Below are 27,630 nucleotides of genomic sequence, written 5' to 3' on the forward strand. Positions count from 1 at the left end.
CTCTCCTTAGCCCTAGCCCATCCCCACAATTCAATAATGACAAACTATCACAGCACAAAGGTCAGGAAGTTCATGTGTTGTTGGCTCTCCAGGACTGTGTTTTCCTCTGCCAGTTAAAAAATGAATGGATGACATGCTTGTTTTGTCCTATGGCACAAGCTTTTTGTGGTTTTTACTGCAAGGCTTCCACCAGTTGCTTCTTTGAATGCAGGTGTAAGGTGTAGTGTGTAAGGTGTAAGTCAATGAAAGGTCTGTGTGTGATAAAAAGACAATATTTAATACATGCAGTAATTGTTAAAGTAGGTTTTTAACCTGCAGCCTTTTGTATCAGGACACTATTAAGTTTAAAAAATTAGACACATGGAAAGAGACAATGAGGATGGGGGAAGAGGAAAAACATGTTTCTATGGCTGACTAAATAGTGCTTATTCAAAAAGATTTCAAGTAATATATATTATTTCAAAAAATGTACACAGATTAAGTAAAGCACTAAAAGCATCGTGAACCTCTCATGCTGATTTTCCAACTGTTCAGAATAATTCAGAATTTCTTAATTTTATCTCCTTGCACAAAAGTTTCAGTCTCATTTATTGACAAATGTTACTCAATTCTAGCCGGTCATCAGCTTAACACACAATGAAGTAACATGTAACTAGCATACGCTTCTTTTCTGCCTGCCAGCCCTTTCTGAAAAAAAGTTAATGCTCCATTTCACTGCAAACAAAACTACAGGACCTCTGTGACCCTGGATCATTTGCTCTCTGAAAGACTTATTCTGCTTAGTGGTGTCTGTGTGGTGGTTTCAGCTGTTCCAGTCATTTAAGAGTAGTTATCTCATAAAAAAATGCAGATGTAGGATGTGGGTGATGGGATGGATACCCTGTTCAGCCAGATGTCATTTGTCAAGCTTTATACAAATCAGCTTAAAATTAAGCTGAGCCACAAGGAATGTAGGACTTCACTGAAGCAACTCACCAAGCAAGGTCAAGGAGTTCTTCCTTCATGATATAAAACATGACAGAGGAAAATAATTCTCTCCTTACACACACCTACACATGTGCTCAGCAATGTGGACAATTAGAGATGAAAGTGAAGACATCAGAAATTAAACTTCGAAAGCCACTTTTCTCGTTTTTGCACTCAAACAGCTTGATTTACAAATGTGGAAATCTTGCACATCCATATATCTCAAAAGAAAAAGAAGGTTTATCTTGTCATTCCTGCATATCTTCACCTGAAATATCCAGACTGAGCCTGCATAATGAAATCAAGCTGTTATCTTTTCTCATGGCAAAGAAACAAAGAACGTGAAACTAGTAAAAATAAGGACAGTTGGAAAATATTGAACGTTTAACCTCACAAAATATGTTAATGTGTGTTTTCTTGTCCAGTTGTATTTTCTTCTGTGAAATACAGAGCATTATAAACTTCCAGTGCAATGATCTCTGACAGGCAACCTTTACATGGCCTACCCAGTAAGCAAAGGACTTTGAAGTATCAGAGCCCATTTACACTCTGTACTTAACAAAACATTAACTCCCTATTTTGGAAGTAATAGTACCATTAATTCATTCAGGGTTAGCAAATTCACTTGAAATCTAGCTGGGGATATTGTCTAAGCAACAACTATACAAACTCCCCTTCCAATTCAGCAACAGACAGGCTTCAGTCAAATAAATCAGCCAGACAAGAGCAATTTAGAGAGTTTTTTCCAGTGTTACCAACATGTCAAACTCCTTGTTTAAGGACCTCATAGCTGATTGGTCCCAAAGCTGTAAACTGACCAATTCCTAAAAAACTGGGTAATATTATGGATAATATTTGCATTCATTCATTTAAGAAAATTTAATCTCACACTATCTGAATTCAGCTCTCTATAACCATTGTAACAACAATAGATCTCAAACTCTCCAAGATCAGTAGAAAAAGATATCTTGATGAGGACTTGAAAACCCCTGAAATAAAATCACAGACAATGGTTTTCAGACACAGACAAGATCATAGACAAGGTCATTCCTCTTACTGGCTGCCTTCAACTGATCTCGGTAAGGCTTCAAAGTATGTAATGAACTTGGTAGTAAAATAATTTAAGTGGCTTGTATGACCTGATTATGTCTGTTGGCAGTGTAGATGGTAGCACAGCTTACAAGAGCCCTCAGGTTTGGATCAGCTCAGAGCCTTGAAGTCTGGCATGGCTTCAGACACCCTTAGAAATCAATGTGCTTCTGCCATACTGCTCAATTTGGGGGTCACTGTAGGAACCTGATTTTTATTTGAGTGTCCTTTATATCCTGATAGAGATTTATAGCCACTTTGTCATCTCTCCCTACTAGCATAATCATAAACAAGTCTTGATGAAAAAAGCTCTTCAATGTGAATATATCCAAAAGCAAAACATAACCTTAATTTTAAATGATTGTATTGCTTTTTTCTCAAAATGTACCTTCATTTCCCTTTTTCATGTTGAACACTCAAAACCACAAAGAAGCAGATCTAACCACACACATAACTTGCTGCTCATGCTGCAGATGACTGAGCAAGGCTGTGAAAACCAAGAGTGTGTGTGCCCTTGAGTTTTATTTAGTTATTTGTTAATTTACTTTTAACACATGAAAGTCAGATAAAAAGCCTTCTGTTCATCACAGAGGACTCTAATCTTCAGCAGATAGTGAGAATGTTCTGTTTCGTGACTGGGCTGAATACAAGATAAACAACATACAACAGAAAAAACCCCCAAACAAACAAAAAACAAACAAAAAAAAAAAATCACAGCTTCCTAGAACTGCTCTTTGTGGCCTTCAAATGAACTGTCACAGCCTTCATGACCAAGCATGGGAATTGTTAAGCACCCCTCTTAATTCACCCTGGCCCCCTTTCTGTTTACCTACAGGGGGATGTAGGGTGGCTGGACTGGCTGCAGTAGGGCTTGAAGTTACTTGGGCTGAGAGAAGTGATTCATGTGGGCAAAAATGGAGCCTCTCTCTAGCCTGGCCAAGGGAGGTTCAGTGTAAGGCAGAGGTGGCCTGCAGCATGATGTGTGGATACTGCCAGAGCCAAGAGTTTGCATGTTCTCACTGTGGAGCTCCCTGTCTGAAACATTATGGTCTGATGAGGACAGGTAAGTAAAACTGACCTTCTACATACTGTCATGAATCCAAAAAAAAGTATGAATTGGAAGTGACCTGTTCAACCAAGCCAAATCTCAAGTTTTCCTACATGAAATCACTTATGGAGAAGAAAAAGTACACACACAAGTGGTTTGGACAGTGTCACCCATTCTACTGCTTAAACTCTCATCCTGATTACAAAATCATTACAAATCAATTTGTTTGTCTAGTGTTTGCTAACTTGAAGACAGAGCTCAGAGAGCTTCTGACTGCAAACAAATGACGCTTGAAGCTTCCCAACACTCTTGTCCAACAATTGGGAGCTACCCAGCACACATGGCTTCTACCTATTTAACAATGCCTGCAGTGAGTCAAAGATCCAAGTAGGTCATGCCATGCTGAAAAGTTTTAAAGAGAAAGTAAAAGATTTCTTGGGAAGAGCTTTTAGAACAAAATAAACAAACATTAAAAAACAAAACAAAACACCATCAGCAAAAAAAAAATCCAAAACAAAACAAAAAACAACCCCAACAAACTAAAAAGTAAGCTACCATGCAATAATTTCCCCAGAATATTCATGTAACTTTCCAATTTTGATAGCCCAGTACTTCCTAAGATATCTATGTTCTTGCATTTTTGTGGATTCTGTGACTTCACAACCTGCAGCAATGAGTTCCATAACTGAAGTACATATCATGTGAAGGAGTATTTCCATGTGCAAGTTCCAAACTTCCTGCCAAATAATCAAGTAATTTTCATTTCTCTTTGGTACTAATTCATGGCTAATGAGAAATAGGTGCACTATACCTTTGTTGTCCCAGTCACCCTGTTCTGCATTTGTGCAGGTTCTGCTGTGACCTTCGTGAGACAAAGTACTCAGAAGGAAAATATCTTTTCTACATACAGATGTTGCATTGTTAATTTCATAAAATTATAGTGATGAAATAATTTTGATAACAAACACACAACTATAATAGTGAAATACAGTACAGCAGCTACTGTTTTGGTTGACAAAGTGCGAGTCAAATTACAGAGGCAAAGCCCCCAGTGTCCTAAGTCAGAACCTCACTGTGCTGGCTACTCTGCCAGCACTGAAAAAAAATTACTTCCTCACCCAATTTAATAACATAGCAAGAGATAAGTGAATAAAAACACATAAAATGAAGGTGAAGAACAGAAGATAAACTTGGAACCAAAAAGTGTCCTCTGCATGTTTTGTGATTGTCCAAACTGGACCTACTATCTCACTAGCACTTGAAATTAACAGTTGGTTTTAAGAAAACTAAAATTTGGTGACTCCAGGCTAAAACAAACAAGCTTAAAGTTGATGCAATATTAATAATCCAATCAGACATTTGTACCTGGGGGAGGAACAGAGATCAAGGTCTTGCAAACTACAAACAAAGAGATGAGATAGTGCTGGAAAGATTATTTTTTTTTCTGTCTAAATACTGCATTTGTTCAAATTCTTAAACACAAAGAACTGTGTCATCACTTCCCAGCATACTTTTAACTTCCATTTATGTTTCACACATCCCAGCACAACTTTCCCCCCACTGTCTCTCATTTGTGGCTCAGCAGAATGTAGCAGTATTTCTTTCACATGCTGATAATTTTTGACTGATAACTATTCCCCAAGTATGGAGAAAATGTTCTTTCACTTCTATTGCCCAAACACCCTACTTTCCATCAATGTAAATGGATTAATGCCAGCCGGAGCTGTAAACTTAGGAAAAACAACGTATCTTGAACACACTCCACAGCGTTGTCCCAAGGCAAACCTATCCTCTACTAATGTCTTGCAGCCACACATTGCAGGGTGCAATTCTTTAGTATATAAAGTATATAATTCTCTGTGTGTTTTTCCCCTCCTGAAACCCCAATCCTGGTTACCTGTCCAGTGAAGCACAAACCTGGAACCATAAGCTACTCCCATGCCTCCACGTGGCTCAGCTCGTGCTGCTGTTTACTCCACGGTACAGCTGTCTAGCAAGTACAAAGGGCTGGTTTGGGACAAACGTTGATAAAGATGTGCTCATCTCATCCTATTCAGCATTATCATTAATGGCTGGGGTGATGGAATAGGTTGTGAACTTCTTAAACTGACAAATGAGAACAGCCTGGAAAGTCTAATAGCATGCTGGCTGATAGGAGCTAGAATTCAAAATTACCTTAATGCACTGAAATTAATAATGTGCAGCTTCTGTGATGCAAAGAGCAGTACTTTTGAACTTCAGCTGTGATAACCAAACTTGCAAATAAGAAATTCTTTAGGGCAAATCATATACAGGAAGTTTTAAATAGCAACTTTCTACATGGCATGGAATCCCTCATTTCTATCCAGCATCAGAAAGACTTTATCTGCTATATTGTGCCTTGGGCACCACTCTTCAAGACAGATGAAGACAATGTGGAAAGGGTTCAGAAGAGGATAGCAAGAACAACTAATGTTTGATGTAGAAAATATGGCCTCTTAAGAAAGATGGAAAGAATTGACCTGTATAACCAAGAGAAGATTGTGGATGGAAAAGTGAGAAACACTTTCCTTTTGAAAGGAAGGGCAATAGCAACTTCCAGTACACCACAGAATGGGAAAAGGAGTAACAAGTTTAAATTAAGGCAGGATAACACTGACATAAGAAAACAAAAAATAAGGAAATTCTACTATCTTCAAGCATTAGAAAAAAATTATGAGAGCTCATTATTTCTCCATCCATAGCTGATTCCTCTCTCCTTGAGCACCTTCTGCTGCAGCCCCTTCTGCCCCCCATTGCTGAATCCACTTTGAGGACATGCTTAAAGGAAGGAGCAAGAAAGATGCTTGCACATACTATTGGTTACCAGCATTCCATGAAATGGCAATGACAATACATTATAACAATCCAGGTAGTGATCACTCCATTGTTTTTTTTTTTTCCTGTTTTGCCTTTTTCTGCTAATATTTTTGCATGAATTGAGTAAAAGTATTTGTAGTCTGCAATATTAGCAAATGCATTACTTCTGTCTTAAAAGTAGATAATATTTGAGAAGCTTTTATTAAAAGAGAGAGCTAAGCAAAACATCAGAAGCATTAATCTCAAAAAAGCACTTATAGAGGGTCATGCAATGTAACAGGCATTGGAAATAAACACTTTAATATATTCTAAAAAATACAATATTGTCCAGTGAAAGCTAAATATATACCAAATACATACCTGTGTATGCATGCATTTTATCTCAGCAACCCATAAGAATTCTCAGAAGACATTTTGCTGCAACTAGGCTATAAAGAATTAACTTTATCAGAAACACGTTATCTATTTGTCTCAGGAAATAGCTATGTAGTTACACTGGCTGCATCATTACTTGTTAATTTAGCACCATAACATAAGAACTGAACAGCACTTAAGATTGACTTCAAATAATAGAGTAAAAAATTTGCATTATGTGGGAATGCAAAAAGTGGTGATGATCTCTGTCAATAATTGGTTTTCTTAATCTTTACTGCATTAAGTTTTAGGGAATGTGTGGTTTTAATAACCAGATACATGTGCTAGGAATGAGTAGACAGAGAAAGCTGCCTGTGACCAATTTACAACCTGGAACCTGTTTGTCCAAGCCATTTGGGAAGGATGAACATAAGATGGTTGGTCTTCACCCCTTAGTGTTTGCTTAAGAATGAATATAAAACAACCAAAAAAGAAAGAAATTTTTCAGAATCAATTTCTTATGTAAAACACAAGGGGACAACATAAGCCTTGTTCATCTGAAGTATTGCATAAGCATAACAACTCTTTGTAAGGCAGCATCACAATAAAAAAAAAAGTTCAATCACTTGCTGTATGGAGAGCCAAGTAACTTACAGTTTGTACTTCTTAATTCTATTCACGTAACAGAATAAAAGACTTACGTAATTTGTTTTATGAACTCAAGCAACTTGGGCAAGTGGTGTTTTCTGGCTTTTGTGAATTACAGTGGTTTGCATTAATAGGAGTCAATGGATCTGCAGGGCTTAGAAACTGCTCAGCAGAACATCAGTTGGGCTCGAGTTACAAACATCTTAGAAACTGCTTGAATCAATACAAGTGCTGTGCAAAGCTTGCCCTGGCAGAGAGTTCCACCAGTGAGGCAACTGTGACAAATGGAGCTGGGAATTCCAAGCCATAGAGTACAGAATCTTGTCAGTCAGGAATAATTAAATGGCTTGTTGCTTGTAGCGTTAACAACACAGCCAGAAAATAGCAAACAACCAGGCATTACTTTGCCTCAGGCAGTGAGGCACCAAGGATCCAAGCTGATACACCTGGTAACCCAAGAACTCTGTAAGTGACCAATGGGACAATTACTAACAGAGGGAAAGAAGTGAAGAGATCAGAAAGAGAATGTGAGGGGGCTTTTTTCTTATTTTTTCCTAAAGCATTAATCAAGTACATCCCAGGTTTGAAACTTCTAGTATTTTTTATTCACTTTTATTAGCTGTTCAGCTCTTTTCTTGAAATAAATTTCAAACTAGATAATTTTGCACATTAACAAAAAAGCGGCATCTGTACTTTTGCATAAGGCCTTGCTGGAATGAATGACCCTGCATGTATATTCATCCTTGCCTACTCTTAGGAGTAACAGCTTATTTTTGCTGAAATGTCCACAAGAACATGGAATCTGGAGCTGGTTATGAAGACAGCTATTCAAATTGTGGATGAACTGTATCCTGTTCCTGGAAGAAACCTAGTGAGACATTTACTGCCCTCCACATCAGGAAGGGGCTCCTTATTTACTTCAAGAGAAGCTATTCAGTTCTGAATGGCACAATTTTAGCAAAGATCACAGGCCTTTCTAAAACAAAAGGAAAATATCTGAAAGAAATTTGTAAGGTGATGCAATACACAAGCGCACTTGTACTGCTATTAGCATAAGTAATTGAAATGTATATAAATGTGTACATCTGATCCTGTAATCAGAATTATCTTCTCCTTCACATTGCAGACCATTGCATTGTGTTAATAAAAGGCAAAACATAGCAACCCCAGCAGGTAAATGATCTAGTCCCATGTGTCATTGAGAATCACCTCCCATTTAGTGTTCTATAAAAGCCATTACCTAGCAGTGATCACAGTGGTAAGGCAGCTTCTTATCCATCCCTTCCTTACTGAAATAAGCACAGCCTCATGGATCAGCTCAGGAGAGTCATTCAATCAGATGCCAAAGGTACGTGACTAGGTATATTAGAGTACTTTACCAAGAGCTTTGTTATTTGTCATCTTGTCCAAAAGGAGCAATGATGTACCTTTTCAAGATACAACAAAGAAGGGAGAGCTCAAAAAAGCTTGTAGAAAAAAATTTGTATGCTTACTTAAGAAATTTTTAAAGTCTTTAGCTATTGGCCCTCTGTGTATTTAGAATAAAGCTAATACAGTTTTAACTAGGCAATTGCTAAATAGCATTTTCTAAAGAAATCTGGAAGCAGAGTAAGCATCATTCAAGACATTCACAAAGTAGTGCTAATGAAAACAGCAGCATGCTATTATTACATAATCCTACACATTAAAAGCAAAACTCTTAATGTTTTTCTCAGATGAAATATGATTTTTACTTACTACTATTTACTGTACTAGCTATACACAAGAGCTGAAATACAGCTTAGCTTCATGTTTGCTTAGATTCAAAGTTACACCTCTGCTGATTAAGACAAGTAAAGTTTTTTTATGGCACTGGACTTTATGTAGAGACATGCTATCATTCTCATACCTAGCACAGTGCACACAGGAGAAATGAACACTCCCAGCACTACCCTTGGAGAAAAGGATCTGACTTGCCTGTGATCTCTTGCTGGAGTCTAGAGGCAGCAGATGTAGACATGTTAGGAATGTACTTCTCCTTCTGCTCTTTTTTGAGGAACATGCAAAGAACTCGTCCCACTGCCCATGTGCTAGTGAGAGAGAAGCCTACAGCAAAACCAGAAATCTTCTCCATTCCAGCATGATGTACAAAACCACACATGGCTGAACAGATTTGCAGTGGGCTCCAATAGTCACTAGAGCTAGGAGAGAAACTTTAGAACAGTTTTGTAGCAGAAAACTGTCTGATGATAGAACGAGGTCATAGTAAATTACATAACATTGATCAAAGTTCTTACACAGACCTTAAAAGAACAACATAAAGCAAATTCTTTCCCTTCAGAAACATTTTGAAATCCAGCACCATCTGGGATTTCATTATCACGGTCCAGAGGCTGTGGACCAAAGAAACACCCCAGAGTACTGATGTGGTCACGATGTGGCTGATGTGGCTCTGGCAGATGACTCTTACATCACTTTGTTCCTTTGCCCAACTGTAATAGCCTCAAGTAACTCAGTCATAAAAAGGCCATATTCTCTTCCTACCACATATGCAAACTATTAAACCTAATTTTTGGATAAAAACAGAAGAAGGGAAGCATTTAATTGCTGTTAAAAATGGATATAAATAATACATTTTCGGATCTTAATAACTGTCACACAAACTTTCTTCAATTGACTGTTCTTATGGGCTTAATGCCAAAATAAAGTAGTGGATAACAATCTGTAAAGGAAGCACTTTGCAAAAAGAGTGATCCAATTATGATATTGGATACAAGGTACAAAAAAGGTCTCATGAAGTTTCCCTCATTTAGATATTTTGGGAGAGAAAATGATGTTTAAATCCATGTCCAAAAGATTATTCAGCATTAAGCATAGGAAAGTTACTGCAGTTCCAGGTATTTTTACATTCATTATTGTTATAGCCCTTAAACTTAGCTTTAAAAATTGTTTGGTTTGGTTTATTTTAATATCAGTTTATAGAAAACTAAACCCATCCCATATCAAAGTTGTGGAATCAGACAAGTGAGAATCTAAGAAAATGACATTAGAGATTCTTTTGAACCTCCAACCTTCCAATACTTATCTTGAAATTTTTAATAGTGAAAGAGTGAAATTCCCTTTCATATAATTCTATATCATTCATTTTAAACCTAATTTGTCAGAGCATGTGTGAAGGACCAGTGCTTTATGGAGTTGTTGCTGTAAAAATGAGATGTTTAACTTTTCACATAAGTTCACAGCAATGTATGGTTATAGAGCCCTGAGGTATGTCAAAATCTTATCTTTCCCCCAGAAGTGGAACTACTCTTTTAAATTAAAGTGCTTAAACATCCATGGACTTGAAATACTGCAAGATATACTTTATACTCAGGGCAACAATGAGCCCATCTCTTAGCACACAACTCTTCCATCCTCAGAAGCAAGTTCATTACTTAAAGAGAGAATTTACAATTAAAAGGAAAATTTGCATCAGAATTATGTAGATTCCTTTTTTAAGTGACGATTAAATGCTAATTTTTAAGAAATTTTAACTTTGTTCCTCATTCAGAAGCACTGGAAAAGATACGGTTGTGTTTAACAAAGAAACTGCTGCCAGATTTGGAAGACAGAAGGAAATATCATGAGGAGTTTGCCTCATCCACTTCATTTCATGGCGTGCATAACATTGTCCACACACAGAGCAAGGCTCGCAGGGTGCTGTGGCTGCTGATAGTTGCAGGCTGCCTTGCCATTGTTGTTTGGCAGATCTGCAGTCGCTTCATCTACTACTTCAGCTGGCCAACCACAACTACAGTGGTGGTTCAGTATGTGGAAAAAGTCAAATTCCCCGCTGTGACCTTCTGCAACTTGAACCGGTAAAAATTATATTTGTTGTTTGCTCTTGAGACATAACGCATCTTTATCTGAAAGTAGCCAGGGTTTCACAACCTGTTTGGACAAATCACATAAACCAAGGAAAATATGGCTATGAGGGACATGTCTTCTACACCACCACATGGTACTTAAAAGAAGATGAAAATACGAGAATCAAGAAAGGGAGGTTGCTTTTTTAATCTTCTCTTTCCTTCCGATGACATGATTTTTAAGTTTCACAACAGAAGTTGGAATAGAAAAACTCTGGTGGTAGTCTTCTATTTATGAGTGTTGCTTTTCGGTGTAACTAAGGGACATTCATCAGCCACATTCAAGTTCAAAATAAAAGAAGGGATTAACAAATGATTTTAAATAGAAATCTCATGCAAAGGTAAAAATCTTAGGTAAATAGATACACTTTTTTCAAAGGTGCTCCGCCTTTACAGCTTCAGCTGATGTCTGGAGTTTTTTGCAGGAAGAAAGCATTTGGGTTGTTTGGAAATAATGTGTCTAAGCAAGAACGTCACTACAGATTTCTACATTTGAAGACAATGGCCAACATTCAGTGCAGCCACTTCAAAAGTAATTTAGTGAAATTGTGGCCTGATTTTTAGAGCAAAAACATAATTTAGAAACAGTTTCAGAAACATGGAAAATGTATCTACATTTTTTTCCTCAAAAATTAATAATTTTTCTCATTTCCTACCTTTTGCTGGCAGAATCAGCCAGAAGTCCAAGTCTCAAAGACCTGGAGTCATTCTGCTTCCCTATGCCTCCTTCTCATTACCTACATAAAGCTACCCTGGGTTATACCACATGATGTGCACTGCAGACAGAAGTCCATCTGGTTGCAGTGGGCTGGCTGTTATAAACATGCCTCACTTCTTGTAACTATAGCAGCAGCACGCTGTAAGGAGTCAGCTACTGAGCACGGCGTTTTTCCATCTAAGTAACAGTTTGCTGCCATATCCATCTGCCAGTCACACTGTGCTTATCCTCCCCTCCTGTTTTTATTAACTGGGGGTTTTTCATTGGCAGGACAAAGAGGCACAGCACTCCCTTTTTCTTTATTTTTTTGACTCAAATTCAGTTGTGAAGAACTTTTCCTACTAATCTTCCTTATACTGGGGCATTAAGATCTATTACATTAATACATTTTTGAAAATAACTTTATAACTTCTGTAAAACCTTACTTTACTTCAATAAAGAACTTCAATGTTGTACATAAGGAAAACACCACCAAAGTCTCATCATGTTTTTGAGACTTTTCAAGTGGATTCAAAGAGTAAAGATCACCTTTGATTTAAACCACTGTGCCACCAGCTCATGGGAAGGTACACTGTCCACAGTGGGGTGTAGTACCTTAGTAAAGCAGGTACATGAGACTACTGCTAATGTGCTTAGAATTCAATTTTCCAAATTAAGGAAGAGCTTTTTTTCTGAAAGAGACAGCTCTTCTCAGCTAGTTTCCCACATGTAAATGCAATTGTTCAGCTTGTCATTAGTTCTGCTAATCTGGTTGTTGGCTTATGTGAATGGTTCATCTGCTCAGGGGATTTGGTTTTTAATGTTTAATAAACAACCACACACAGCAGAAATGCCTCCTATATGACTGACTGGAATAGCCATGGGACGGTGTCTATTTGCTGTTTCCAGATATAGAAGATACAATCCTAGAGATAGGGACTATATTGTTTATTCATGTTGTAGAGATCAAACTGCAACCTGTTGGGCAACAATCAGTCATAGTTTGTGAGCAGACAGCAAATTGTGTCACGGTTTTGTCAAAAGCAGCCTTGAGATCAGTCCTATAACTACAGAATTCCAAGCAATTCTTTCTCCTTCTCACTGACAGATTTCAAGCTCATGCAGTGAGCAACCTGAAAGCAATTTTTTTAATTTGGAACATTGTATCTGCAATTTTCCAAAGATTTGCTATGGAAGATAAATATTCCGAGGAGTTAAATGATTTCCTTCTTGGGAACAAGGACTTCAGCATCAAAGACTTTACAAGGAAAAATGGGTTTTATCTGAACAGCAGCACATTGCTAGAATGCGATTTTTTTGGAAAGCCATGTTACCCACAGGTAAATATGTTTATTTTATTAAAACAATAGCACAGAGAGGAAGGGGATATATTCTTATATTCATGATATCTAGCTTTGCCATCTGCTCCCCTATGTTCCTTTGCAGTCAGAAAACAGAGAACAAAAGTCCTGCTCTAAATTACCCTGAGGGTCTCAATTCTCCCACTGACTACAGAGGCAGCCTGCTGGACTCTCTGAGCTGTAAGATGGGATTTCAGTTTAAATTGCTCTCTGCCTAATGCCACTTCTGCACAGACAGCAGCCTTTGAAAGCTGTCATACCTCCAGGCTGTATCTAACAACCTTTTCCATCAGTGGCCTATAATGAAGGACAGTTTGAATGAAGTTTTTTGCATGACTTTTGTTCTTGAGGTCAAGAATATCGACAGCCAGGGTAACAGGAACTTTAAATATTGAAAAGAAAATAGCCCATCTTTGGGAATTTGGGACAGCAGCCAAAAAATATGATCATCCCATTTTTATGTCAATGCTTCTGTAAAGGAATTCCCAACTTAGACAGAAAATATGAACAAAAAAGTCGGGTCTATATCCTTTCAGTTTAATCTAACCTTTAGATATGCTGTAGTTTCTAATATTAGGCATTAGAGACTTCTCTTAACTGGAAGACACTAGTGCTAAGAACTAAAACTAAAGTAAAGAGATGCAGTCATATTAAATTATGAGGTGGTTTCGGGAAAAAATGCAAATATTGTACTTTCATATGTAAGATGACATTTAGTTTTGAAACAGTCTTCACTAAGCAGCTAATGGAAAAAAAATTAAAAGTTCTTTTTGAATATACAATTTCTATATAATGTAACAGGTATAGAATAGCGGAGGATCTCATAAAATTACTCTGAGCAGCTCATAAGTATTAATAAACAATGTGAAATTTCTCCTTTAAACTTCATTTTCTATAGAAAGGGCTGAAATACTTTTGAATATTTCATCAAAAAACACTGTTCTGAATGTAATATTGAGCACTTTGGAGGAAAAAAAAATAACCCAACAGCAACCCCAGTAGTTCCCTTCTTGCATTGTAATTAACTAAGGAAACTGCAAGTGTTCCTTCTTTCATTTTACTCTTCCCTATTTTCCTTTATTGAAGGATTTTGAACATGTTTTCACTGAATATGGAAACTGCTTCACTTTTAATCACAATGATCTTTCAGCAAGAAGAGTGAGTTTGTCTGGAAGAGGCTTACATTTGCTTTTTGATGTCCAGCAGGTACAGCTATCCTAAGCATTATAAGCAATGAATCACGTATTGATTTTTAAATTGGTGGAGGGTTTTTTTTTTGTTTGTTTGGTTTGGGATTTTCATTTGATTGAGTTTACACAGGCCTCCAGAATTTCATGCACAAAATTCAAAATCAACACTATTTCCAAGTTAGAGGGTATTTTAAATGAAATACCCAAATAGAGATTTTAAAAGACAGAATTATTAGTGACTCTGTCCCCAGCTAAGGGGAAAAAGGTTATAAGTGAGCATATACATGCACTGTTCACCCACAACTGAAACATGTCATCAGAAGAGCTATTTAATTTTATACAAGCTGTTCATTTTAATAAAAGGCCCATTAGGGAAGGTCACCTGGTGCCAGTTTCTAAGTAGCACCAAATTTTAGTTACAGCAGCTACAGCAGCTCAATGCCAGCCAAGACCTTTGCACTGTAAATTGTTTCTGACATTAGAATTGTCTTTGACCAACAAAAAGCAGAAAACAGGGACTATCACCTTGTGAGAACAGGGGAAAAAACTAATAGATTGATAAATTACTTAGACATTGGCTTTTGTTCTCTAGGAATTATGAGTCAGAAGTGAAAGGTTCTGAAGAGAATAATGAAAAGTTTAGTGAAATGTGATGGGTAGTCGCAAGTAAAAGGAACAAATCTCCAAGTTATGAGTAAATGCTCATCTATGAATTCTTGTATTTAAAATTGGGGGATGACAACAGGAATAAAAAGATTAAAAGTTTAATAGCAACTGGAAGGAAACCCACAGAGGTAATGAACAAAGGAAATTCAAGTCAGTTTGCTTCTATACTTTCCTGTAAACTGCCAAAAATATTACTAAATAGCATAGTACCACAATAAACATAGCTAAAAGTTCAGATGGTAAGCAAAGCCAAAAACTACTTAAAAGAATTCTTTTTGTATCAGGACAAATTCACTGACGAACCTACTCTTGGTTATACTGATGCTGGAATAACTTTCGTTATCCATTCACCCCAAGAGCTTCCACGTTTTGATGGTTTAGGTTTACTGACACCAGTGGGGATGCACGCACAGGTTGCAATCCGCCAGCTGAAGGTAAGGACTTGGACGTGGACTGGAGGTGGTATTTTTTACTGTCTCTAATTCTCTTCTGAAGCACTAAAAATGAATCAGACATTTTGGAATGTAAAATATTTATTATGCCTTAGTGACTCCAAAAAATAACATTTCCTCCAGACACAAATGAAATTACTGCTGTTTGGGAGAGGATATAGTTGATATTTCTAATTTGTATCTATCAAAGTCAGCCTTTCTTTCCTGTAACTTTACAACTTCATTGACAAATAATGATAAAAAGACACCACAGAATTTCTCTATCAACACATTCTGCTATCATTAAGGGGATCTCACATTCCTAGTAGAATTCAAGCAGAGCAGAGTACCTACCATTTTACACTAAACTGTCTAATCAGGCCCTACTTTTGCTGTGAGAGAGGAGAGATGAATTTTTAATCCCAAGAGCATGAACTGTAATTGCTTCTAATTAAATCACAATGTTACGGCTTATGTCTTCAACAGGCTTCCTGCAGCACTTTAAAATGTGAAAAAGCAATACTGTTTATAACAGACCCAAAAAATTATATCTTTTGTTATTATTACCCTACAGTCAATTATCCAAGAATATCCATGGGGAGAGTGCAAGCCTGATATAAAGCTTCAGTACCACAAGATTTATAGTACTAATGGATGTTTGCTGGAATGCAAAGCCCGGTACATACAGGACTGGTGTGGCTGTTTGCCATTCGTTCTTCCAGGTATTTCTCAGGAGTATCATCATACCACACACTGATCATCTTCCTGGAAGACCTCACATGTTACTGAATAGCCAAGGAGATAGACCACATATTTGAGGGAAATCTCCAGTTGATATTAATTAAAATTCCAAGGAAATAAGCAAGATATTTGGTCAAGCCTAGACCTAGCATCTGGGTCATTGTCTATTCTTAGGAGTGTGAGAATTATGCCTCAGGAGTGTGAGACAGGTCTATAGTCTTCAACCTGACTTCCTAAGGAGCTGGAACTAAATCCGTAAGAAGGCATACATTTTCACATGTAATCCAGACAACTTACTTTGCAGGCAGGTGTTCAGCAAGCACAGCAGAAGAGCTTGCTTGAGGACAGAATCTCAGGACTCCCACATGAGCCACAGAAAGAGCCTGGCAGCAGCAAAGGCTCTACAAAAGCCAAAAAGCTGTATGGAGCCTTCTAAGCAGCCTCAAATGTGCAGCACCAGGTGCATGCTCTAATACTCCCCTAAAGTATCCAGGCTTCTTAATCACTCTAGAAATGTAAAGCAGTAACATTGAGCTCTCACGCCTTTACAGCATTAATGAAAATACTGTCACCTAAAGCAAGAGCTGGAACCCAGGTCTCTGCTCTTGCACCTCTTCTTTTCACAACTGGTGGACAAGAAAGCCACTAGATCGCAAGAAAAGCCACAAGAAAGCCTGTACTTTCTGACTCATTGTATTTTTTAAATACGCTCAAGCAAGGCAGAATGCTCTTACTAAAGTAGACCCATTAATGTATAATCTCTAGCCTGTTTGTTTGAGAACCCCTGGGAAAGAAGGTTGGCAGTCTTCTGCAAACTGTCATGGAAAAGGGGTTGCCAAGGCAATTAAGTCTGGGTCTCCCATGCCTGGGGTGATAGCTTTATACAACTTTATACAAGGACAATTAGTTAAAGGAGAGCAATGCCTTCTGGAACCATGTGCTAAATTGCTACACAACATTTCCATCTGATGGAAAAAAAATTAAAAATGTGAAACTGAGGCCATCTGAGAATTTTGCTCTAGCTCAGCATACTATCTTACCCCCTGGGTCTCCAAAAAACTCCTGCATGAAGTTCAAAATTTCTGCAGAAACACATGGGATGTAATCTCATATCAAATCTACCTTACTTTGGTTTTCTTTCTTTTTTTTTTCATTTCCACTAGGAAAAGCAGAAATTCCTGTCTTTATCAAGCTAACACAAAGAGTGAGCCACAAGCTTACAGGCAGCTCAGGCTGGTACACATAATGAAGGCGTTTGCTCCAACAGCAGCCTCCTGGCTAGGTCTGTTGTGTCTCTTCAGCCTGTATCTCTCCTGGTGTTGGCAACTGCACTGCTCCCAACTGAACTGATTTCTCAGTTGTGTAATCATTAACGTGAAGTGGTGAGCAGGCTTTGATGACATTACATTTCAGTTTAGTACAAACAGAGCTAAGGGTTAGATGGTTAATTGAGGCTCCTAAATCTTGTTATTTATTTTTAGGAAATGGAACAGAATGTGACTTGCTGAAGTTTTACAAATGTGTTTATCCAGCAGTCTGTAAGTAATAACTTCATATTCATGATTTCCAAGCCAATTCCAAATAGTAGACAATATCAATAATGAAAATAATTTGAAATGGAGTACATCCCCGTTCATTTAATATTCTGAAAACAGAGACCAGACAGAACATGAAATATATGCCCATTAAAAAACAAACAAACCACACAAAAACACTCAAAAATAAAAGTGTGTGTATGTGTATATATATATATATATATATATACTAATAGAAGAATTCATTTTAGCATTTAAAATGGAAGAATATCCAACTAATCTATTTTCAATTACCAAGCCTCTGCCTAGCATTTTCACATCTTCATGGCATCCTTCTAGATCCAATGTTGTATTCTTTGTGCAAGAAGAGTGAACAGTACAGTAATAACAGATCTGTTAACAGGTAAAAGATAAATCAGTGGCTTTAAGGTTTTATCATTTTAAAAGTAAATTATAAATTTTGAAAGCACTTGAAATGCAATTCTTTTCCACAAACAAATAATCTATGCAGTGGGTATGAAACTTCTAAGTCACTGCAAGAGACTGGAAAATACTTAAAATGGTAATCTGAGAAGTAACTTCTCATGAACTTCAGAAAGCTTTCTTTTTTAATTGGTTTGGTTTGTATTGTGTAATGTGACTCTCTCTGAGTGATTAGTAGACTCAGAGGTTGGTGGGGGGATTGTTTTGATAAGGTGTGCGCAACATTCAGGCCAGATCTACTATTGTGAACAATTACTTTTTTCCCTGTAGCGATTTTAAAATGGATTCCACTACGTTCACATTCTTACATAACCATGATCTTTAAAAGCCTGTCATGAGGGAAGATGTGTATTATTTCACTTAATAGATATTCAGTGACTGAATGTCAAAGAAACCACAGAACAATAAACAAAAATGACCCCAAATTCCTCTGAAAGATGGACAGGATTCAGAGCTGAATCCCAGAAGATTTTGTAGATATATGGTCCCCGGGATTTCATTTTAGGTGCTGACTCTCCTCTTGGAGAGATAAGACATTTGATAACAAAATCTCAAGTAACCGCACACTTACCCAGTATCTGCAGCACCCACTAAGAACATTATTTTAGGAGCTCTAACGGCTGCCTTTCCAGAATAAAATCCAGAACCCCAGCATCCCTGGAGAGTATTTCAAATCATCAGCTAACAGGCTGAGATATCTCCTCCTCTGTGCTTTGCAAAAGTGAGAAGCCCACTGCAAACAGACAGAACCTCTGCCACCCCACAAACAGGACAAATAGAGCATCACAAGCAGGAGATCCCAGTACTCATCTCACAGTGATGGCTTATGATTTAGGAAACATTTATGCCTTACAATTTTTCATCCACATTGTTTTTCTCTAGCCTTCCCAGATATCTGTAACGATTATTTTCTGTAATTCCCTGTTAAGACAAATGGCTCCTCACTTTCATGGCAGCCAGACCTGCAGAATTTTATGACTTGTCTTCATTATTTGAAGAGACAAAGCTTTTCTTAAGCCTTCTTAGCTGTCTTGGGCACAATTATCAAATGGCAGGCAAGAGGTAAGGTAAAGTGAATTTAGCTTACCAAGGTTTTTATAGTTATCAGATGATAGCAAACTACAGTTGGAATTGCTCTGGAAGCTGTTTCTGTGCACTGAAATGAGCTGGGCAGGCACTAAGGCATCAAGACCAAGGATACATACTTAAGAATTTAATTAGAAAAACAGTTCAGAACATGGAAAGTCTTCTGTTGTCTTTTAGTTTAACTGCGGGTGAGAAATAGTAAGCACATAAAGCCCCAAAAAAGGCAGAAAGAGGTGCTTAGAGGTGCTGTATTTCTTTGGAAAAAGTGAGAAAACTATCTCAACCCTTGTTTCTGTGCACCAGTTTCCCAAATGACAATTGCAAATACTTATTTCATCCTTCAAAACTGGTAAGTATCCACTTTTCCTGGGATAATTAATCCACACATTTATCAAAGACAAAAGTAATTTAGTAAGTTTTTTTTAAAGTTTTTAACCTGTGTGCTTTTTTAGAAATAATACATAAAATTATTTCTTCTGAAATTGCAGATGATATAGAGATAAAAGGATTATGTACAGTAGGAACACACAATTCCACTTGCCCTGCCCCATGTGAAGAAACAGATTATCCTACCACTGTCACCTATTCAAATTTTGGAGGAGAAAAAGCCATTAAATATTTTTCTACAAAACTGAAGAAAAGCTCAGAATACATCAGGTAATCTTGCTTAACACCTTGTCTAAGAAAGAAATTATTGATTCCCTTTAACCACGCTAGCAGAGCATATGATGAAAATATGACCTCAAAAAGCTATTCTTATGTGGGTATTAATAATGTTATCTGTGAGATAACATAATCTCTTGGACAAAACTGGTTAAGATTTATACAAATTCATATCTATATTTACATATATATGTATTATACAGATAGATACGTTATATATATATGTATGCATATATATATATATATATATATATATATATATATATATATAAAAAAATATACTTAGATACACCTAAGACTGGATAAGAATAGATAATGCAATTACAAACTAATATTCTCAATTACCTTCTCTCTCACTAATCTCTTATGACAAAGTTTTTTGATCACTTATGACCAGTTTTGATCTTATGACCAGTTTTTCGATTAGGAATAAAATATGTAGAGTTATCAAAGCTATTCACAATCGATCCAGTAGAGAAGACAAATCTTCACACTTCCACAAATTAAGGCACTGAAAAACCACAAACAGATGCTGCATAAAGCTTTTCTTATTTTAGTTTATTCCCAAAGGAAGTTTTGTAAGTACTGAAGACCTGGGTTTTATTGTAGCAGCAATGCCAAGCATTTAATAATATTTTCTACTGTTAGCAGAAGTCCCTAACACTATTTATATTATAGAAGTTATTTAGAAAATCTTTGGTATTGCATCAATTCTCACGAGGTAGCAGAAGAGTGAAACAGGATTGTTGTGTGTGACTGAAAGCACTACCCAGAAAAGGAGGAAGAAAATTTAATACAGTTTCATACACTGAATTGCCTCTTTCTCATAGCCAGAGATGTCAGCAGTACAAATAAGTATTAAGGCAGGTGCTACATGAACTCATAGTATATACAACATCAAAATATATTTGTAAACAACTATAGACTATTTGCTTCACTAAACATCTATGAGTTTCATTGTCTCAGTGACTTTGGTTTTCTCACATTTGAAGTCATCAGTCTGCAAATGCTGGCCTATGTTTATACGTGCACAGGAACTATACAAATCATAAAATGGTTGGATTGGATGGGACCTTTAATGGTCAACTAGTCCTAGTCCCCTGCAATGAGCAGGGACATCTTCATCTACATGGGGTTACTCAGAGCCTTGAATGTTTCCAGGCATGGGTCATTCACCACCTCTCGGGGCAACCTGTTCCAGCGTTTCACCACCCTTGTTGTAAAACTGCCTTCCTTACACCGAGTCTGAATCTACCCCCTCTTAGTTTACAACCATTACCTCTTGTCCTGTATCTACAGGCCCCATTACAAAGTCTGTTCCAAATGAACATTATGAAAATTAAACTTATTATGTACAAACAATATTAATCCCTTGAGGACATTTTATCTTTGTTGATTATTTTATTATCTGTAAATATCATGCGCAACTCAGTGATTATTCAATTAAGCAAGGGAACATACAGGAAATTCCCCTGTTACCAGGCCTTAACCAATAGGAATCCTGCCAACATATTGAGTACACATTTCAAACTATAAAACATAGAGATGCAATTATTTCTGAAGATGCAAGAAGGAAAAAGTTAAATATTTATTGGATAGTTCTGCTGGCAAATCCATTATAAGGGCAGGGGCCTTACTAACAGAATCTAGGAGAATAAGATTATTTTTATGCATTAGTGCTGAGATTTAGAATTATCACCTAAAGAGATAAAAGTGATGATTTTGTATAGAAAATACTTTATTTTCATGAATATTGTTAATGAGCTCTGTCACTGTCACATGTCACTGTCAGACCAAAAGCCTGTAGCTGTTAACCCTTCTGAAGAATCATAGAAGGGTTTGGGTGGGAAGGCACCTTAATGATCTGGATCATCTGATTCCAGCCCCTGTGGGCAGGGATAACACCCTCTACATCAGGTTGCTCAAAGCCCCATCCAACCTGGCCTTGAAGACTGCTAAGGATGGGGCATCCACAACTTCTCTGGGCAATCTGTTCCAGTGCCTCACCATCCTCACAATAAAGACTTTCTTCTCATTATCTAATCTAAACCTACCCTGTTTCAGTTTAAAGCCATTCCCCCTTGTCCTAAACCTACATGTCCTTGTAAAAAGTCCCTTTCTGTGTTTTGTGTGAGCCCCCTTTAAGTACTGGAAAGGCTGGAAGGCTGCTATAATATCTCTCCAGAGGTTTCTCTTTTCCAGGCTGAACAGCCACAAGTCTCTCAGCCTGTCCTAAAAGGTGAGGGGCTCCAGCCCTCTGATCATCTTCATGGCCTCCTCTGGACTCTCTCCACATCTTTTTTTTTATGATGGGAGCTCCAGAGCTGGACAAAACACTCCAGGTGTTCTGTTGTGCCCCTCAAGTCACTCCACTCTTGTGGACCTTCCCTCTGTGTTCTGGTCACTTTTCCTTTGATGCAGACCAGGCTGACTCTGAGGGCTGCATGTGCACAGTGCTGGTTCTTGTTCAGCTTCTCCTCAGTGAACACCCCAAGTACCTCCACTTAGGGCTGCTCTCATTCTACTCTCTGTTCAAGCTGTACTTGGGCTTGTTCTTGCCCTGTTCCAGGTTCAGTACTTAGCACCTGGCCTTGCTGAACTACGTGAGGTTCGCACAGGCTCACCTCTCAAGCCCGTCCAGGTCCCTCTAGATGGCATCCCTTCCCTCCAGCATGTCAGCCACACCACACAGCTTGGTGTCATTGACAAACTTGCTGAAGGAGCCCTCAGTGCCACTGTCCATGTCACTAGAAAGATGTTAAACAGCACTGGTCAAAATACTCTACTTGGATATTGACCATTGACATTACGTGTGCAGTCAGTTTTTGTGTCTGTTTTCTTCCAAACCAATTATTTTTATATTCAATTTAATACTTAGGCAGAGTCTTTCTGCAGACAAGATACCATAAAGAGGAGCTCTTCAGTCAGTCTTGCTTCACAGGTCTTGCTCCAACTGAGATTTACCTACTCTTACACTTTTGCAGCAGGCAAGAATATAATTAGATAAGTGAGGCTACTAGCAGAGGGTAGAACTGAAGAGCCAAGTTTAGGACAAGCATGCTCTGCTCAAACATGCCAGTTGAAATTAACACAATCAACTATGCAGTTGCACATAATCAAGAGTGGTAGGCTACACTTTGCTTGACATTTCCATTCAAGATTCTCTCAGTGACCCTTAAAAAATATGAGTCTGCCCCACAGTACAGATCTAGAGCTACCTTTTCAACACAGCAGGAAGATCTACTCCTGATAATCTGCTGTTGTTATTACAATTTAGGGTTTTCTCCTTCTCTCATGTAGCTGATTTAGATAAAATTCATCTAACTTTTCATTAAAGACACCATCCCTCTCCCTGAACTCAGACCATGTTGACAGATGATAGTAAAAATGAGCAGAACTCCTGACTATCTCAATTAAACTCTATGTATTTGTCATTAGGCAAAACCTTGTGCGTATTGAGATTAAATATCATGATCTGAGCTACAAAATAACACAGCAGCAGAAGGCCATGACTATCTCTGATTTGCTTGGTAAGTGAATGCTTAGTATTTATTATTAATAATTAATCTAAAAATAATAATTGAAAGAAACCACCAGACAACAAAAAACACCCATTTTTAAAATTCTCTCACCTCCTCAATATGTAGGCTTCTGAACGGGAAGCCATAATTTTTATACTAGAATAGTAATAATCATGTCTGTCTTGTGGTAATTTTTGGTACTGTCTCCTATCATTCCATTAAAGAAGCTGTGGTATGGACAGCAGCTGAGAGTAAGAATTAAGTTTGCCACTAGTTTATGGTTCTGTCACAGACAGGACTGTAAGAACAGTGACATTTTAGGGATTTGGAGAGGAGAGGGAGAACATGGGGATGAGAAGCAAGGGAACAGCTAAAAAGGCACAGAAGCAGTAAATATTTTAAGTATCTGTTTCACAGTAGGATGTCTTGTGTTGTACTTGCTTTATTTAGAATTTTCAAAACCACATTAGTCTTCTTCAGTAAACTTTCTTAAGAATATTAATTCTGTTTTCCTAAAGTGATGGATTATGTATATTGAATTCATGTAACACTTGAGCCTGGCAGGGTTTTGTTTGCTTGCTAGACTAAACCAGATGCTTTGTATGACATATGTTTATTTCCTTCTATTACAGCTGATGTAGGTGGCCAGCTTGGATTGTTTTGTGGTGCCAGTATGATTACAATCATAGAACTGCTAGAGTATACTTTTACTAACTTCTGTTGGATGTGCATCTTTCTTCTTTTGAAAGCTCCTGAAATGCCTCAATGGAACAATCCATCCCAGAACCAACCAACACATAAGGGAAAAAAGAGGGGAATACAAGAATGTTAATGGCTCGTAGAAGTCTGGAACTAATTGATTTCTTTTTAAGATACAAAGGAGACTGTAGAATTTTACACTGCTCCCTTCTCTGCTCTCCTTATTCTCCCTATTATTCCCTAAAATGATTTAACTGTGCTAAATAACTTTAAAGAGTGCATTTCACAAAGTCTCACTTTCCTTCTCATATAAAGAAAAATGCAATCTTTAAATTTTATTTTTAAAAATTATTTTAGAATAGGATAGCAAGTGATGCTGACATATGATACAATTTAGCATTCGTAACCCAGTTTTTATCTTTTGTTTTGAGTGATGAGAAGTAATACACATGCCAAATTATCTCACAGAAATTTCTTGACTACCATAAATATGGAGCATTGCTATTCTTAAAATGCTGGTTCCTTATTAACAACTCTTCTAGTAGGTTATCATTGTAACATATTCCAGTGAAGAATATGGTAACTTCACCTAGAACAATTAGGAATGCACCTAATAGCAATAAAATTTACAGTACTATCTCTCTGAAACACATAAAAAAAATCTCATGAGTCTGCCAGCTACTGTAGAGAACTACAGGGCATCCAAGTGGATGGCAAGTGGGCAAACATGGGTTGAGTTCAGTGTTTAATGTCATGAAAGATGATAATAAAGGTTAAAGACTTCATCTAAGTCTTACTAAATATGAGTCAGTGTAAGAATTTTGTGGCTTTGGTACTGTTTCAGGCTTCCTGAACATTAAATTCTTTAAAAGTGTTCAGAAAAGCTTCTGTCATTTCCTGCATCTGTTTGGGCCTATAGAGCAGTAGTGGTTCAGTCTTATGTTTTTTAAGAAGACTGTAGTGATTAAATAAGTAATAAGTGTATTTAATGAAGAGCCAAGTCCTTAAGGGCAGATATAAAGTAATGAAAATGCTACCATTTGGCCATCATTGGCAACAGCTTCCCTTCAACATAAGCCCTAGGATTTACAATTCAGGAAACACAGAAAATGTTTTTGCTACCTAGAAAGAGATGCCTTGATTTTTGTCCTCTAACCTTAAGCAAAACTCAAAGATTTTTTTTCTCAATTCTTATTTATTGGTCACTCCACTTCTGCTGGGACTTTTCCCCCTCACTGTTACCAAGCAGAGGTACATTTAGCTCAGCACCCCTATAAAAAGGTTGTTCTAACCCCACTGTCCAAGTTGTGCATTAGCCAACCCAGAGGAAGCATGGAAAGAACAGAGCAAACATACTGCAATATTTCTCCAAAGACTTCTCCCAGCCTCAAACATTTTCTAACTGTAGAATTCTTAAGCCAAAAGAAATTATAGGTTTGGAAGTAGGAACCAGGTATTATCTGAGTTCTGGATAAAAAGAAAAGCAGGGTAAAGTTTAAACACACCTTGTATTTCAGAGATCAAAGTGTTTTGTAGCTATCAATCACAGTGATTTGTTTTGTTTGCTTCTATTAATAAGGGCTAAATAAAATAACATTAGTATTGTAAGGACTAAAGAAAACAAAACTGGTATTGTTTCTGTCCAAAGGTTCATGTGAAATGAAGCACAGAACATGCTAAAAAATCAGCCAAAAAAAGCACCAGTCCCCAGAAAGGGAACGTACTGAAATCTTTGCTTTGTTTAACGAGACTAAAATTGCTTTTGCTTACTCCACTGACTTTGGACAAGGACAGCTGAAATCACGGCTTGGTTTCAGATTCTTTTAACATACGTGGCAGAAGGAGCTCTGAAGAAAGCACAAAGACTTGTTTTGCCCAAGGTTAAGTGACAGACTTGAATGGTTTTTTTTCAGCAATGGATTGTGATAGGATTATATAAAGCAAATGATTCCCCAGAACAGCTAAATTTAGCAAGTGTGCTGTGCAGCAGAGCAGAAGTAAGGGTGCTTTTGTATTTTGATGTATGACTACTCCTCTATTATGGCAAAAGAATTTTAAAAAGTGTTATGGAAATGTCTGGCTTTACTGACTAGGTGACAATGTCATATCTATAAGGACAGCAGAAGCAAGGTATTTTAACAGTTTGAACAGATCACTTCCTAGTTTAGCATTACTTTGTCACTTATTTATTCAGCTTTCCTTTTCACAAGTGCACATCCATGCTCCAAGTAAACATACTGGCAAGCTTTTCCCATACCAATTGATTCTAAAATGGTAGTCCTAACAATGAAATTAGTTTACATGATTGGGAAGGCCCCCTTGGGCTCCTCCCAAGTCCTTGTCTAATTTGCAAAAAGAGATGCAACATAGAATTAAAAAAAATATATATTTAAAATACCTTTTTAAAGGCATTCTGTAGAAGTCATTAAACTTTATGCTGTAGAGAATCTCACACTGTTGCATACATTTTCTGAAGAACAGAGGAAGGCAATTTAGTTATGTGGGTAATGACCTGTGTTTGGGAGCTCTGGGTATTATAGAATAGTGTTGCATTCACTTATTAATTTTATAAGCATTTTTCATAGATTATTGTTTATACATAAAGTATTATTTATACATAGTATTCATTTTCAACCCGTGGTCAGAGTGTCAGAGCTCCTGGTACAAGGAAGACAGACAAATTATCAGAGAACTTGCCATGAGAGAACGGGGTGGGGGAAAGTTTGAGATAGCTAAAGACATGAATCATACCTTTTGACAAGTTTCTTTAGCTCATTTCCCTTCTTCTAACTGTCTCACAAGAGTACTATTGCAATGTACATGGCAGACATCTCTAAAGGAGTGCCAGAAAGTAAGGAATTATTCAAGAAGAAATTGCATTTTTCCCCCCAAGAGTTCAGGAAACAGATCTGGCACTTGCTTATTTGGCAAAGCAAAATGTAGAATGTACAGAATGGTCTGTACAGAAGGATTTGGAGCAGACTCTCATGGCATAGATGAATTCACTGCAACATTTCACCAGTAGATGCTCCACTTACCTTAGGCTGCTGTTCACAAGGCTTCTCTTGCACAGTTGATTTCTCAGCACTTAGAGAATTTCTCAGTGTAACTGAAGTCAGATTGTTTCCCTCTGGTTAATGATGTATCAGCTGGGGAAATATTTCAAAGGAGCTCCTGACAAACCTGCCATTATTTAGACTGAACTAAGAGACATAATCTTTGCAGCACTATGTTTACATTGATTTCTGAGGAAAACAAACGTATACAGCCATCCCCACTCTGCATCAAAACAAGCTACCAAGCATTTCTTAAGTAGCTTATACAAGCCAGCTATCTAATGTTGATTAAGAAAGTGTGGGTTAAGGCAAAATATCCTCACCAACTCTTCAAGCTGAAACTATACAGGGCGGGGGGGAAAGTATTTCCCTATATAATCACTCGTTTGAAGGTAGTTAGCTGTGCCTACAGCCTAGCCCAAATACAAGTGTTTGCACTGTGTGTTAATCTGGTACTGGCAAAACTTCAGAAAATAACTCTTCCTCACCTGAGCAGTACCTCATGGCAGCATGAAACAGTCAAGTTTCTCATAAATAAACATTGCCTCACAGTTGCTCAGTATTCTGGAAATCCAAACATCACCATGCAATTCTAAAAACTCCCAGACCAACATAAACCATAGTGTTTCACTCACACTGTCTCTCAAAGTATGAAGTGTTTCAGGAACTTCAAA

The 27,630-nt window shown here is 37.4% G+C and overlaps 1 protein-coding gene across 2 annotated transcripts; it reads left to right on the forward strand.

Annotated features, from left to right (window-relative positions):
• The first annotated feature begins 8,205 nt into the window (after nt 1-8,205).
• On the forward strand, nt 8,206-24,739 carry ASIC5 (acid sensing ion channel subunit family member 5). 2 transcript variants are annotated; one of them, XM_068187220.1, is made up of 10 exons: nt 8,206-8,291; nt 10,473-10,779; nt 12,633-12,864; nt 13,972-14,091; nt 15,026-15,175; nt 15,747-15,894; nt 17,395-17,451; nt 19,506-19,674; nt 23,119-23,210; nt 23,834-24,739. In XM_068187220.1, exons 1-10 carry the CDS (start codon nt 8,252-8,254, stop codon nt 24,031-24,033), a joined length of 1,515 nt encoding a protein of 504 aa, XP_068043321.1. In that variant the 5' UTR covers nt 8,206-8,251; the 3' UTR covers nt 24,034-24,739. The 2 variants fall into 2 exon arrangements, with proteins under 2 accessions (XP_068043321.1, XP_068043322.1); XM_068187221.1 differs by having other exon boundaries at nt 23,951-24,739.
• Nucleotides 24,740-27,630: the final 2,891 nt, after the last annotated feature.

This window comes from Anomalospiza imberbis, chromosome 4, assembly GCF_031753505.1.
Source record: "Anomalospiza imberbis isolate Cuckoo-Finch-1a 21T00152 chromosome 4, ASM3175350v1, whole genome shotgun sequence".
In the NCBI taxonomy this organism is placed as follows: domain Eukaryota; kingdom Metazoa; phylum Chordata; class Aves; order Passeriformes; family Viduidae; genus Anomalospiza; species Anomalospiza imberbis.

Bases quoted from the DNA above. Each gene is read 5' to 3' on its own strand.
- ASIC5 (XM_068187220.1), top strand. From the start codon at position 8,252: ATGGATCAGCTCAGGAGAGTCATTCAATCAGATGCCAAAG. The intron at 12,865-13,971 runs GTAAATATGTTT...CCTTTATTGAAG, and splicing joins GAAAGCCATGTTACCCACAG to GATTTTGAACATGTTTTCAC. The intron at 14,092-15,025 runs GTACAGCTATCC...TTTTTGTATCAG, and splicing joins TGCTTTTTGATGTCCAGCAG to GACAAATTCACTGACGAACC.